General features: G+C 53.6%; 1 protein-coding gene across 3 annotated transcripts in view; it reads right to left on the bottom strand.

Moving 5' to 3' along the window:
- Window positions 1–13736, bottom strand: part of LOC111159046 (deleted in lung and esophageal cancer 1) — a 65220-nt gene that overhangs the window by 16419 nt on the left and 35065 nt on the right. For all 3 annotated transcript variants that reach the window (XM_022521421.1, XM_022521422.1, XM_022521423.1), the window contains 10 exons: window positions 13254–13346; window positions 10309–10399; window positions 9401–9563; window positions 7993–8185; window positions 7109–7167; window positions 6372–6540; window positions 5854–5947; window positions 5478–5608; window positions 5198–5356; window positions 2431–2570 (listed from right to left, as the gene is read on the bottom strand). In XM_022521421.1, the coding sequence (XP_022377129.1) occupies window positions 2431–2570; window positions 5198–5356; window positions 5478–5608; window positions 5854–5947; window positions 6372–6540; window positions 7109–7167; window positions 7993–8185; window positions 9401–9563; window positions 10309–10399; window positions 13254–13346 (1292 nt within the window). The remainder of the gene's footprint in view (window positions 1–2430; window positions 2571–5197; window positions 5357–5477; window positions 5609–5853; window positions 5948–6371; window positions 6541–7108; window positions 7168–7992; window positions 8186–9400; window positions 9564–10308; window positions 10400–13253; window positions 13347–13736) is intronic.

Below are 13736 nucleotides of genomic sequence, written 5' to 3'. Positions count from 1 at the left end.
ACAGGGCGCCTCCCGGGCAGGAGGGGTCCGTGGGGAAAGGGCCAAGGACTTAACTCAAGGCTGCCCGGAGGTGAGCATGGCCAGTTCAGGGCCCATCCTGCAGGAACCCTGGGCCTCTCAGCTATCACCAGGGAAAAGAGCCACAGAGCTCCACTTCATTCCTATTTACGGATAAAGGAATGCAAAGATTCGGGTCGCTGGCCAGCGTGGGTTGCCTCTACTGCTTGTCTTGGCTGCCTTCCCCAACAGTGGTCCATCCTCCTCCCGGGTTCAGGTTGCTGGGTACTGACGGCGCTCACGCACACTCGGCTCCCTAGAAGAGGAGTGCTTTCCACACCTACACCCACTTCCTCAGAAATGAGACCACCAGCTGCTCGTGTAAGTCTCCTTCCTCTCACACTCCAGACCCCGAGTGGGCAGCCGAGGATTACTTACTGTACAAGAAAACCCACCAAGTAAAGGTGAAGGATCTCAACAGCAACATGAGGAAACAAAGATGAGTTTCCTTGGTGGGGGATCTGAGATGCTGTTGCATCCATAAGACAATGACATACAGCTCTAAAAAAGGAACAATCTGAGAACAAAAAAGCTTGGAAATTTAAAAATGTGACTGCCACAAGGAGGGCATCTACCCAACACTGAATGAGCACCCGGCAAGGCCAAGGACATCTCCCTGAACAAGGAGCACAAACCCTGAGAGATACGAGGAAAATGGTTCAGTTCCTGATGTACAGATCCAGCAGGCCTGTGGTGGGCTATAGCCTTTATTGTCTGGCGAACTTTCCCACCAGGCCGACCCTCCCACTCTGGCACAGGCATGGGGGGAGGGGAGGCACGTGACCCAAAGAGGCCCAGTCAGAGCCGGAGAAAGCTGGTTTTATTTTTCTCAAAGGTTGTTAAGCTGGAAGGAAGTGTGTGAGCCTGAGCCCTAAGTGGCCCCCGCCCCCAGGATAGTGGCCAAGGGCCCTAGCCCTCAGGGGAGAGAAATGCAAACAGAGAAGCAGAATTAGAGGCGGGGGCAGGGGTGAGGGAAGTGGGTAGAGACAGAGAGAGAAGCAGAAGAACGGACCCAGGAAAAGACTGGAGCCCATGGATTCAGCAGGGCAGGAACGCCCAGTTACAGGAGCCAACAGCTTCCCAGTTTTGCTCAAGTTGGTTACATCTGTGTTTCCATTACTTACACCTGGAAACATTCTGATTCAGGCGGAGTCCTTGAAGAACAAGAGAGATGGGAAAGGAAATAGGCAGACTTAATAAAAGGCATTCTCCCAGAGGAGAACGACTTAACCTTGGTATTTAAGGCCCACAAGATGCCACGTGGGACCAATGAGACAGAGTCACACTGAAACCCATGCTGGGTAGAAATACATTCAAACCGAAGGGACACAGGTGGTACTACCCCACCCCCAGCCATCAGGTGGTCACATTTAAAAGTCAGATTCTATCTGTGGCTGTGAGAGTGTGTAGGGTAATGGGCAGTCTCCTGCACTGGAGGTGGAAATATAAAATGACAGTCTTTTGGGAGGTAATTCAAGAGGATCCATGAAGATTTAAAATAAGCACTTCAGTGTTTTTCTAGTGAAATACCAAATATATGCAGAAATGACTATTATTAACAGCGTAAATATATATACAGTTTAAAGAATTATAAAAAGAGCACCTGTGTACCACCCTCGCCCAGCTGAAGAATGAATATGATGCTTCAGAATAATTTAGGAAGGGAAGAAGGATAGGAATGAAACAATATTTGTAGTGATACGATAATTACTGAAGGTAGGTGATGGGTACGTGGGGGCTCATTATACTGCTCTGCTTTTATGTATGTAAGAAATTGTCCACAAGAAAGAAAAAAAGGGAGGCAGGAAGGGAGGGAGGGAGGAAGAAAAAAAGGGAACAGCACCAAAAACCTTGGAGGTTTCCAGTGTGGGCCTCCCAGAAGACAGTGGTATTTGCTCATTTAGACACATCACAATTTTTGGTGTCCATTCTCCTGCTGGCGAACCCTGGTCGTTTCCAGTTTTTCACGACTATGAACAATGGCAACGAGCATCCGCTGTGAGTGCTCGGCTCCCAGGGCACACGTGTGTGTTTCTCAGGGAGCACCTCTCCAAGGGCTCATGCTGGGTCACAGGGAAAGCACAGTCTTCACTTTACTGGGTGACACAAAGTGCTGCTGTGATTATGCTTATTTCTAATCTTTCATCACACAAACTGGAAGGATACACCCTATAATATGACCAGTGGGTTTTCTCTGGGTCATGGAATTCCTTTTCTGTAATTTCCAAATCTGATAGAATAAACAGGTTTCACCACCTTTAAATTCTTTAATCACTCCAAATCCTTCATGGCATACAATATCCATACATTGTGAAGAGGCCTGGAGTGGGCTGTCCTGGCTGTACCCTCCCCCCCCCCCCCCCGCCCCCTTACCTCCAGGCCCCGTTCACCACCTCCAGCTCCAGGACGGTCTGCAGCCGCTGACACTGCTTGGCCTCCAAGGTGATGGTCACTCTGCACTCCCCCAGAGGGTGAATCTGGCCACTTGAGGGCTCAATGTCGAAGGGAGACACCTGATGTGGAGGTCAATCCGGAAGAATGAGGAGAGAGGACACTTGGAATTGCAGAACTGGCAGCTGGGTCACCCCCAACCAGAGTCGCCCCCAAGCCACCCTGGCTCTTCAAAGAGGTGCTAGGAGGCAGGACAAAGCAAACAGGCAGAGCAGGGCCCTCGGGATGAAGAGAATAAAGACCAAGTCTCTAAGTAAAGGAGACGGTCCCCATGTCCTGGCCCAGATCTGAGAGGTAGAGGACAGAGGATGTGCCCCAAGGGGAAAGGGGAGACACACTAGGGCAGGCTCAGTGGCTCTGTGAGGTTCTGCCCAGCCCCAGTGAGCACACATGGGTCAGGACCCTGAAGGCTCTAAGGAAGGCAAACCACCAAGTCACCAGATTGGGAGTAGGGCAATGCTTCCATGACTACCCCCCACCCACAGTTGCCCACTGCAGGCTTGAACCCCTTAGCCTCCATACCAGCCATAGGAAAGGAGAAGAGAAGGGCAAAAGCTTAGGAAGAAGAATGCACCTGGGAGGGGGGCTCTCTACCTCCCTCTTCTGGTCCCAGACCTGCAACTGGTCTGACTGAAGGGCCCCGTGGTCACACTTGCCTAGTGAGGGTGTCACTGAACATTGAAAGGTCACACTGAGGAGGGATGCTCTCTCCTCTGTGGTCTCTTCGTTCCAGGAAACTGAGGCAGTGAGTGCCAGGCCCTGCCTGGAGGGCAGCCTGCCCACATTGCAGAGGCCTGCCATCTTCCACCCCCTTCCTCCCACCCAGTCTGCCACGCTAGCCAAGGTCAGGTGCAGGCTGCCTGTCTTGGGCTCTGTGCTCTCTTGTTTCCTCCCTGGCACTGGTGGGAGGGAGGAGCTGGCCTAATTCAGTAAAAGCAGCTCATGTGCTCAAGTCTGGGCCCCAAGCTCTAGCAGTAAAGAAGAGCCCCTTTGCTTTTCTTGGTCTTTGTTCCTCACATGAATCTCCCCGGGAGTCCTGGGGGGGGATCCTGTAGGCCAGGACTACATCTCTGTGCCCCTGACCTGAGCACATCTAACAGACCCCAAATCCCAACATTATTTTTGAGAGCTCAGAAGAACAGAGTACAGAGAACTGTAGAGACAGGATTCGTACCAGCCTCGATTAAGACATAAATCTTAACCTATTATGAAATTGACGGTTACTTCAATTATAAAAAAATTGTCATTCTTCACAGTGGGAAAAAAAACGCAGAGGACCTGATGATTCCACCACCCACTAGCTGTGTGACCCTAGGGAAGTCACTATCCCTCTCTGTCTCTATCTAGTAAGGATCACGGCTGTGCTCTGTGCTCTGGGAAGTCCCAGAGTACTTAAGGAAGGGGACTAGGGTTGGGGGAAAAGGCAGGCTGGGGCAGCAGGCACCTAACAAGGGCATCTCTGGGTGGCCAGAGCAGTCGCACTTTATTCTCCATCTTGAGCTTCTGCCTAAGGTTTCATTTGAAGAAGAGCTTCCTGCCTAAAGATATTGATACCACCCTGTCCCTGTCCCCATCTTCCATGCTTCCCGAATCCAAGCAGGGAGACCAATGAGCCTGGATGGAAAGTGCAAAACTCCAACCCTGTGTAACAGGGCACTTGCCAGCGGTTCTTGGCAATGGTGTTGGTAATTTGAGACAAATGGTCCCAACTGCTAAGTTTCAGAGTGCCCAGAGGGAGAAATGAAGCCGTTGCCTAAGGAACAAGGCTGGTCAAGTATAAAGGAAAAGTCTGAGAGAAAGGGAACGCCCACGAGCAGATCTGCGGCTACACCTGTCTTTCCTCAGCTTCTGAATGCGAAAGGAGGGAAGGGCAATGTTCTGTCCCTAGACGGTATGTGGGCAAGCAAGAGGGGGACCTTGGCAGGGAGTCGGAGGGAGGGTGCTTTCATCACACAGACCTGATCAGAGCCTCACATGGGCAACAATGATCTAAGGCAGCTTCCAAGAAGCCACAGCTGCCCCGTGTATGAAGAGTGGGGGTGACCAGTGGTGACACACAGCTAGCCACAGGCAGGTAGGGAGTAACTGATATTTTGTGCCATTTGCTCTGGTTTTGTTCTGGTTTTGTTACATCGTATTTAGTGATGATAATGATGATTATATTTAATCACTTTTAGTATTCTCTAAGTTTATAGCTAAAAGGAAAGAGCTACTTCAGTGGAAATACATCTTGGATTCTCTTGTTTGGGGCCACAAGCCCAGGAGCAAGTGCCCCCTGGTGGCAGGTACTGGAGCTGCGAGTACTGTCCCTGAGAGGTTGGGAGACTTGGGGGTGAGCCCTGAGGGCCTGACCCTCCCTGGAGACTGGGGAGCTTCCCGCCCAGCTCAGCTGCCCATTTTCCTCCCAACTCAGTCTGCTCTGACAGAAGGAGAAACCCATGTCTTATTTCCACATCAGATAGATGGCGGAGAAAGGAACAGGAACATCCAGTTCAGGCTCAAGTTCTGCTGTCAAGGGTACCCCAGCTGCGTCAGAGATGGGGAGAACCGGTGACACTGCCAGGCTGGGGTGATCAGGCAGGCTCCTCCTTTCCAGCCTCAATGCTCTGAATGTGCCAGGACAGGTGAATCAGCTGCCAGCGGCGGCGGCGGGGGAGGCAGCCCTGGAGCTGGTGGGCGCCCGACTTACATCTTCGCCCCTCTCTTGGAGGCAGACCAGGCTCTCCTTCATGCACCACGTGGCCAGGAGCTGGCTGACATTCTGGATCTGGATGGAGTCCGTGGCTTTCTGCCCCAGGCGCAGCAAACCGAACTGAAGGGCTGAGACGCTGATGACAAGGGCAGGCCCCTGAGACACCCAGAGGGGCTTGTCACCAGGCCACCCTGGGAACAGACTCTGCACCCTACCCCTGCCACCCTGCAAGCCCTCCCAACCGCACAGCAAACCCCCCCCCTCCCCACAGCACCACCTTAAAGGCTGCCTCAATGTGTAACACCACTGGCAAGGGTGAGTTTTGGATTTCACACAGCAGGTCCTGGCTTGTTGGGCCAGGGACACCTCCGGTAAAGCTCAATTCAAAATCCTCCACCTCGCTAGGCTCTGGAAGAGAGGGGGAAGTGAGCTGGAGAAAGGGAGGGGGACAGTTCCCCGCTGTGGCTGGGCCCAGATGTGTGGCCTCTGCTGACTTCTCATCCACTACACGTGCCAGGCTGCAGCGGGAGCTGATCCCAGAACCCCCTGAACCCCTGCACAGGCCACCGTCCTCTCTCAGGTCTCCCCCACAGCCGGCCTCAGGACGTCTCACCTACACCCCCACCCCGCCCCCACCACTGTCCCTGCAGTACCTATGGTCCCCATGCAGGGCTCTACTTCAATGATGTGGCAGTCACTGATCTTTCCCCACAGGTATCTGATGGGGGACTTGCTGTTGTTCCACATCTGCAAGACACACCCCAATCCAGACTCCACAGGCACCGCCCCTGCACAAATCTGCACCCACCGAAGGACTGCAGGGCTGTGGGCCTACAGTGGGTCCTCCCTACACCCTCCCAGCTAATTCTTGGCCATCCAACAGCACCCCCACCACACAGCAGGGTTTGTGGGCGCCGTATCCCATCAAAGACCCACGACCATAGGAATGGCCCCACAGCCCTATCATTCAGAGGATGCTGGGGAGCTGGTAAAATGACAGACATGCCCGGCCCACCACCTGTGCACACCAAATCAGGTTCAGGAGCCCCGGGGGCAGTCTCATCCTCTGTGCGGAGGCTGCCACCCGCTCCTCCAGCCACGTCCTCCCCATACTCACGCCAAGTTCCGCACACTCTCGGCCAGCCTAGGCTGGGGGGAGACCATAGCCTACCTTAAAATTCTTCTTCACATTTATGCCAATGTAGTTCTCCCCGGGGATGATGAGGGCATATGGTTCTAAGAGAACCTGGAAAGGTTCCACTGAGCCTTTCACCTCGATTTCCAGGACAATCACATCATCCATAGAGCAGGAGGAATCCTTCCGGTTTTCCAGATCCAAGCTGAACACAAACCCACTGTAAGCTAAGTGCCAACACAGCCCAGGAGCACAGCCCTTCCCTCTGTCCCTTATCTGTGGTCTTGTAAAAAGAAAGCACTCCCTTACCCGTAGCTCCTAAGTGCCCTCAAATCAGAGGCATGAGCCAACCAACCAGTGACAGTCCTGGGACAGGATGCCTTGCCTGCTGCCTCCTGGGACTTGGCTGTGGTGGCGCCCAGCCTGGGGTCTCCACACGACGCTGACTGGAGACCCACCCTGACAGTCTGCCTGGGGAAGAGCTGGTGGAGATGCCCACAATGGGGCAGAGCCTCCCCTCCTCATTGGCCACCACCCAGGACCCAGCAGTATGGCTGCCCTGGGCTAAGGCTAAGTGGAGCCCAGTGAGCCATTCCCTGCAGCTGAGCCCCTCTGGGCCTAGGTGCCAGGGCAAGGCAGAAGTGTTCCCCCATGTCAAAGCCTGCTGAGGTCAGGGGGCTCATTCACTCCTTGCCGTCGCCTTCCCCAGTATCCCCAAGGGGGAAGGCAGGCCCTGCGGCCCACCCCTCATATGGGGCCCTGTCCCCACTCACTTCATGGGCTCTGGGACTTCCTCTAGCACCATCTGGAGCACACTGTGAAAATCCCTGGGCTGCAAGGCAAACACGGCACCTTGAAAACAAACTGCATTCCAATCAGGCTGCCCTAGAGAAGCCGGGAGCCATGGCAGGAATTCCTTCTCCCCCTTGGCCTAGCTGCCAGAGAAGCCTTCCAAAGAACATAGTGGTGCTCCCCTTCTGCCACACCCCCATCCTAGGAAGAGAGGGGTGGCCTGCCAGGATGGGAGGCAGGACTCAAGTGTGGGGGCCGCCGCAGTCCCGAGACTGGTGTTCCTACCTCAGCTGGGCCAGAGCGGACAAGAAGGACAGGCTCTTCAGACCCTGACATGGCCCATGGGCAGTGCCCTCGACTGTGGGAAGCACCAGGGCCTCCCAGAACAATAGGGCCGGGATGCCGGCTGGACAGGCCAGTCAGCTCTTAGGGGGCCCCAGAGCACCCGCTTCACACCCAGCTCTCGTTCCCCTCTTGAGTTACACACAGGGCCTCGCACAGGAGCCCACCACGTGAACCCAGCCCTTGGCTCCTGCACCTCACTCTTCAGGGGAGGCGGGGGGCTGGGCAGAGATGGTACTGTCACCAACACAGTGGAAACACGGAAGACACCAGAGCTGAGGAAACGAGCCCAGGGTCCCGAGGTGGATGAGGTGTGCACACCATCAGGACCAGGCAGAATAGGCCGCTTTGTCCTCCAGCCCCACTCTCAGCTAAGTCCCGGCCTTGGAGGATGCCAGGATCTCGTCAGGCTCAGCGGCGGCTTCAGTGTCACTAAAGAAGGATGGTGGTGGGGGGAGGGGACGGGGGGTGGAAAGTACCATGGCCCCATCACGTGTGACTACCAGAATGGCATCATTCTTACCTCATGAGGAGAAAAGCTCAGGATGAACTCGTAGTCCGCGTGGGGGCCGAGAAGGCCCCTGTCGGGCTGGACAGAGAAGGCCGTCTCCCTGTCCGGGTGGTACTTGAGGCTTTCCAGGCTGTAGCTTTCCCCAGGCATCCGGGGCTGCAGGTTGGGCTTCATGATCTGCCAGTGGAAGGCCAGCTCCACGTGCCTGTGGGGGCCAGTGGAGCCACGTCCCCATCTTGCCAGGACCAGTCTCCTGACCCCCTGTCTGGCTGGGCCCTGCTCCAGGAGTGAGCAGAGAGGACCCAAGATCAGGAAGTGGGGGAGCACGGGGGTCAGGGGGTCCACTGCAGTGGCCACGGTGACACAGGGAGAATGGTAAACACAAGGAACCCGGCTCTAACTGTTTAACTGTAGATATCTGGAGACTTTTCTGCCATGGCTCCTACCACACAAGAGTTCCAAAGGTTTGCTGCCTGGTGTCCCCACTCTACCACCCTCTGCCCCTCCAGCTGTGGCCTCCCAAGACAGCTCTATCCAGAAGGGGGTGTGCCCACCGGCTCCCAGCAGAGCAGTGACAACTCCTTGGCGGTGGGGAGGTGGGACTCTGGCGTGCTGCTGATGGAGGGTGGGGGACGCCGATGGGTATAGCTCATCACCTCAGGGGACAGACCCTTGTAAGGCCTGGGGTCGGCAGGAAAGGTCTGTGCTGGCTTAATGGCCGTGCTCACAGAATGGTCAGGAACTGAACCCACTGGTCACAATCTGCCTGATCCTGGAATTTGGCTGGCCTCCCTTCACGTGCAGGGAAAGACCTCTCTGCAAAACTGCTCTGGGCTAAGGATACTCCAGAATGATCTAGGACAACACTGTCCAATATAACAGACTGCAGCAGTGGCAGTCTTATGTATCTACTCTAATAGGATAGCCACGAGCTACATCTGTGGCTGGTACTTAAAACATGACTGGTGCCATCAAAAAAGTGAGCTTTAGGGGTGCCTGGGTGGCTCAGTGGGTTAAGCCTCTGTCTTCGGCTCAGGTCATGATCCCAGGGTCCTGGGATCGAGTCCCACATCGGGCTCTCTGCTCGGCGGGAAGCCTGCTTCCTCCTCTCTCTCTGCCTGCTTCTCTGCCTACTTGTGATCTCTGTCTGTCAAATAAATAAATAAAACCTTTAAAAAAAAATGGAAACACCATATTTCTAAAAAAAAAAAAAAGTGAGCTTTACTTTACTTCTAATTGATTTCAATTGCAATAGTCACATGTAGCTACCGTGATGGGCAGTGTAGACCTGAGTTCTCTCATCCTGTGCCCAGATTCCTTCCTGGCCCTTGGAAGGAAGCTCCAGCCTCAATGGAACTCTGGGCCAGGTGCGGAAGGAGGAAGGGTGCATGTTGGAGGGCCCGGCACAGGGGTCACTCACGTAGCATTTCTAATAATCAGCTGCTTTTTAGCTGTGGACTGAAGGTTCTCAGGCTCAAAGCGTATGAAGTGCTGGGCTGTTAAGTCTGTGAGCTCTCCAGGCTCCGGGTGACTTTCTTCACCAGAAATATAGATCAGATCCAAAGCAACCAGCTGCCCGATTCCTGACACCATAAGATGGTAAAGTTTCACCAGGGCTGAAATCAGAGCTCTATGGCCAAAGGCTGTCCCAGGATCCATGCCACCATCCACATGCAGCTGGCCTTGACCATGAACCCCAGAAGTGTGCAAAGAGGGGAACAGGGGGCCATTAGCACACACATCCCATACCCATATCTTCCTAGACTACAAGGAGGTGATTTTGATAACTTGGCACCTAACAGACACTCAGTTAATGTTTGCTGGGTGAAACTGGATGGAAGGACAGAAGGACGGAAGGATGGAAAGAAGGAAGGAAGGGAGGGAAGGAGGAAGGAAGGAGTACATCTTGGGGGAAATCCAGCAGAATGTCCCTTCTAGCTCCACAGAACATGGGGTGCCTCCGGTCATTTATATTTAAGTTTCTGGCAATACCCCAAAGGAGATCAAGGTGAGTTTCAAAATGAAGAAATCAAAGACTTCAAAAACCCAGGTTTCCATCTGTCTATCACCAGAAGGTTCCCTGGGGTTGTCCCAGAGGCCACACTGACTTGGGTCTCCAATGTCTGACCAGAGCAAACCCCAGAGCGTGACTAAACCAGAACCAGACCCCAGAGCCTGGGGGCTGCAACCACCCCTTCAGGGCACCGCCCCCCCCCCCCCGAGATAGGGTGGGCACAGCTGAGCCACGGCCAAGGCTAATGTGGCAGTTTCTGGAGTCATGGCACCTGTCCACCCCAGCCCCAGGCCTGGGAGCACACATAAGCCTACCTACAGTCACCAGCTCCTTTATCTGGCAGTTGTCACACACAATGATGAAGGTCCGCTCTGCCTTTTCTAGGTTCGTTGGGAGGAATAAGACCTGGAGAAGAGAAGGGCTGCCCTGTGACCTCCCTCCTCCTTGCAGACACACCCCCCCTCCCCTTGTTCCACTTCTCACTTCCCACCCTGCTCCCCCCGTTCTCCCCCCACCCCCAGCCTTCTCCCTAAGGCCAGGGGGTTCTGCCAAGGCCCCAGCCCAGACTTGCAGGAAGCATGTTGAAAGGCATGAAGAAGACATTCACAGAGACTGAGATACAAACGGCTCTTCATCATGGGAACACAGGCTTAACCTCATTCGTGATATAAGAAATGCCAATGGAAACCACCCAGAAAAAATTTTCACCCTTCATATTGGCAAGGAGCAGAAAGCCAGCAATCAGGAAAGCAATGACAAGATAGCTGGAATTTTCTTCAAAATTATCCAGAGGGGAAGGGTGGGGTTTGGCTGGAAGAGGCGGAGAGGCGCAGATGCCATGAGCTTGGCCAAGAGTTGAGGAACATTGACTGGGTGCCAAAGAGCCCACTCCATGTTTGCATGTGCTTTAAAATACACATGATGACAGGCTTTTCTTGATTTCTTTCTTAACAGCTTTTCTTTTACATTTGATAACACACTGTACTGGCAAGGGTGTGAGGGATCAGACACTCTGACGCACCCATGTGGTGGGGATTCAATGCGGTCACAATTCTGACCAGCAGAGACCCCGGAGACGGCAAAGCCCCTTCAAGGACTGGAAGCTGCTGGGAGACTCATGGTTGGACAGAGTGATGTACGGAGTTGCCGAAATGGCCAGAGATCAGAAAGAATCTTCGTGGCTAGCAGTAGGGGACAAGTGACCTGGGTTAAGGTTCATTTGTTCAGTGGGATACTATGCAGCTCAGACAAATACGAGAACGCTCTTTAAGACAGAGCAGAACAGTGAGTGGGCAGAACAGAGTGTGGTCAGTGATTTGTGGGAAGGAAAGGGAGAAGCAAAGGAAAGAAAGCACGCACACAGTTGCTCGTTGGGCATGGTGTTATCTGGCAGGGCGGTGAGAGACTGGTGGCGCTGCCTGATGCGGGGCTCGATCCTGGGACCCTGAGATCATGACCTGAGCCAAAAGCAGATGCTTAACCCACGGAGCCATCCAGGCAGCCTGGAAATATGAACACATTTTAAAACAAACCCCAAACAATCGATAAATAAAATACACAAGGGGGATGCCTGGGGGGCTCAGTCAGTTAAACGTCTGCCTTCGGATCAGGTCATGATCCCAGGGTCCTGGGATGGAGTCCTACATCAGCCTCCCTGCTTAGCAGGGAGTCTGCTTCTCTCTCTCTCTCTGCTGCTCCCTCTGCTTATGTGTGCTCTCTCTCTTTCTCACTCTTTGGCAAATAAATAAATAAAATCTAAAAAAAAAAAAAATACACAAGGAATGCCAAGGGGGAAAATACCTCCCTTTGACTCCTCATGACTCCCCAGAGTCCTGCTGCTCCCATCTTCCTTTCCCTGAGGATCACAGGAGGATGGGATGAGGGGAAGTCCTGGCCTGGGCAGGGGTGGTCAGCCCCAATTCCTTAAAGCCATACCACAAGGTACTGACAAGGCCTGGACCAGGCAACAGGACCCAAGCCACACTCCATCAGCAGGTGAGGTCTGACAAAGCCCTATAATGCCCTGAATTGGCTTCATCCCAACCCCAAAAGTGAGGTCCTTATCAGGGATCAGACTGGCACAGGCATGAACAAGAAGGCATCACTCCAGGACTCCCAAATGAGATCCTATCAGACATTTGATACTGGAAAGCAGCTTATAAAAGAAGCCTTCCTTTTCACTGTGCCTCAGACAAACCCCAGACCCATTAACTCAAAACCTCAGGACTGGGGCCAAGATACCAGTGAGTTTGCAAGGTTCTCAGAAGATTGCAATAGGTAGTATGAAAACGCTATGGCTCTTGGCTCTCACTACCTGATGACAAGGTGCGGTCCAAATGCCCTTCCCTAGAAACTAGACCGCTTTCACTCTTGAATGTCAGTGCCCCTCCGACAAGCCAGCGAGGAAGGCCATGTAAGCTTGCAGCTCAGTGTCTGAGCCCTGGACCGTGGAGTTGGGGAGGGCGAGGTGTGGAGCAAGAGGTGCAGGGAGAGGGGCACCTGGTGGCTCAGTCGGTGAGCGTCTGCCTTTGGCTCAGGTCATGACCCTAGGGTCCTGGGATCGAGTCCTGCGTCATGCTCCATGGTCAGCAGGGAGTCTGCTTCTCCCTCTCCCTCCTGCTCTCTCTCTCTCTCAAATAAATAAATAAAATCTTTTTTTAAAAAGGGGGCAGGGATACATCATTGTTTCTCACAGACAGTGCTGGGGATCAGTGAGCAGGTGTGATGGGCCAAAGGGGCCACTGAAAGAAGCTGGTTAGGAAAGGACAAGCCACACAGCCAGCGTATCCAAGTCTGGGAGCTTCTGCAGAGGTCCAGGATAAGGGGGAAGGAAGGAAGACTTTGCCAGCCAAGTAACTGAGGATGAAAGAGGAAAGAGAGGACAAAGTCACTATCGTCCCCAGGCACCAGACCTGGTAGGGGTTGGGGGGAGGTGTCCAAGAGAGACCAAAGAACCAAAAGAAGATTCCAGAGGCAGCTAAGATGGGAGGGACTCCCAGGCTAACAGTGCGGACAAACAGCACTGGGGGATCACGGTGGAATGCTAGGGCTGTCCGCACTTGCTCTGTAAGAGGGGTCATGAGACGGTCAGATGACATCACCCCACAGAATAACACCCTCCTACACAGAAACCATCCTGGAATGAGAGTGGATATTCAAGTCACGAAAACAGAGGCGAATGAAATCACATAAGCAGTTGAAGGAACATCCATGACCGATCGTAACGAGGAGAAACTCTACGTGCTGTCCAACTACTGACCTCCATACAAATGGCCTGTCCCGGAGCCAGCTCAAACACCGAAGGCAGGATTCCGAATGGAGGTTGCTCAACGAAGCCAATGGTTGCAACAGCCTTAAAGAAAAGTGGAAGATTACACAAGAGCATGGAAGAGATTGTAAAATCCAGCCCTTTGATGACACACTTCTCTCCTCCATCTATTTTGCAATCTGAAGGATCTTAAGGATCATCCAGGAGACAGCCAACGAAGAAACTGAGGCTCGCCCATTCCGCAAGCACTCCCTCCACCTTCCTTGGGCTGAAGGCTCACAGAACCCCTGTGAGGAGCAGAAGGAACACCACTGACGAGTGAGTGCCTCAGTGGTGAAGCAGAAGCGTGAGATGAAGCCTCAACCTGGAGGCGGGCTCTCAAAGCATAGTCCTACAGCCATCCCAGCACCCTGTGTGGCTGCCTCAGTCCCAGATCCACCCTTGGCTCTAAGTCCCGGAATCGAGGGGAGCTGT

The sequence above is a fragment of the Enhydra lutris genome, unplaced genomic scaffold, assembly GCF_002288905.1.
Source record: "Enhydra lutris kenyoni isolate GAN:26980312 unplaced genomic scaffold, ASM228890v2 scaffoldscaffold66, whole genome shotgun sequence".
Taxonomy (NCBI): Eukaryota; Metazoa; Chordata; class Mammalia; order Carnivora; family Mustelidae; genus Enhydra; species Enhydra lutris.
Note: the sequence above shows the minus strand (reverse complement) of the source record. Positions and strands in the feature narration are given on the sequence as shown.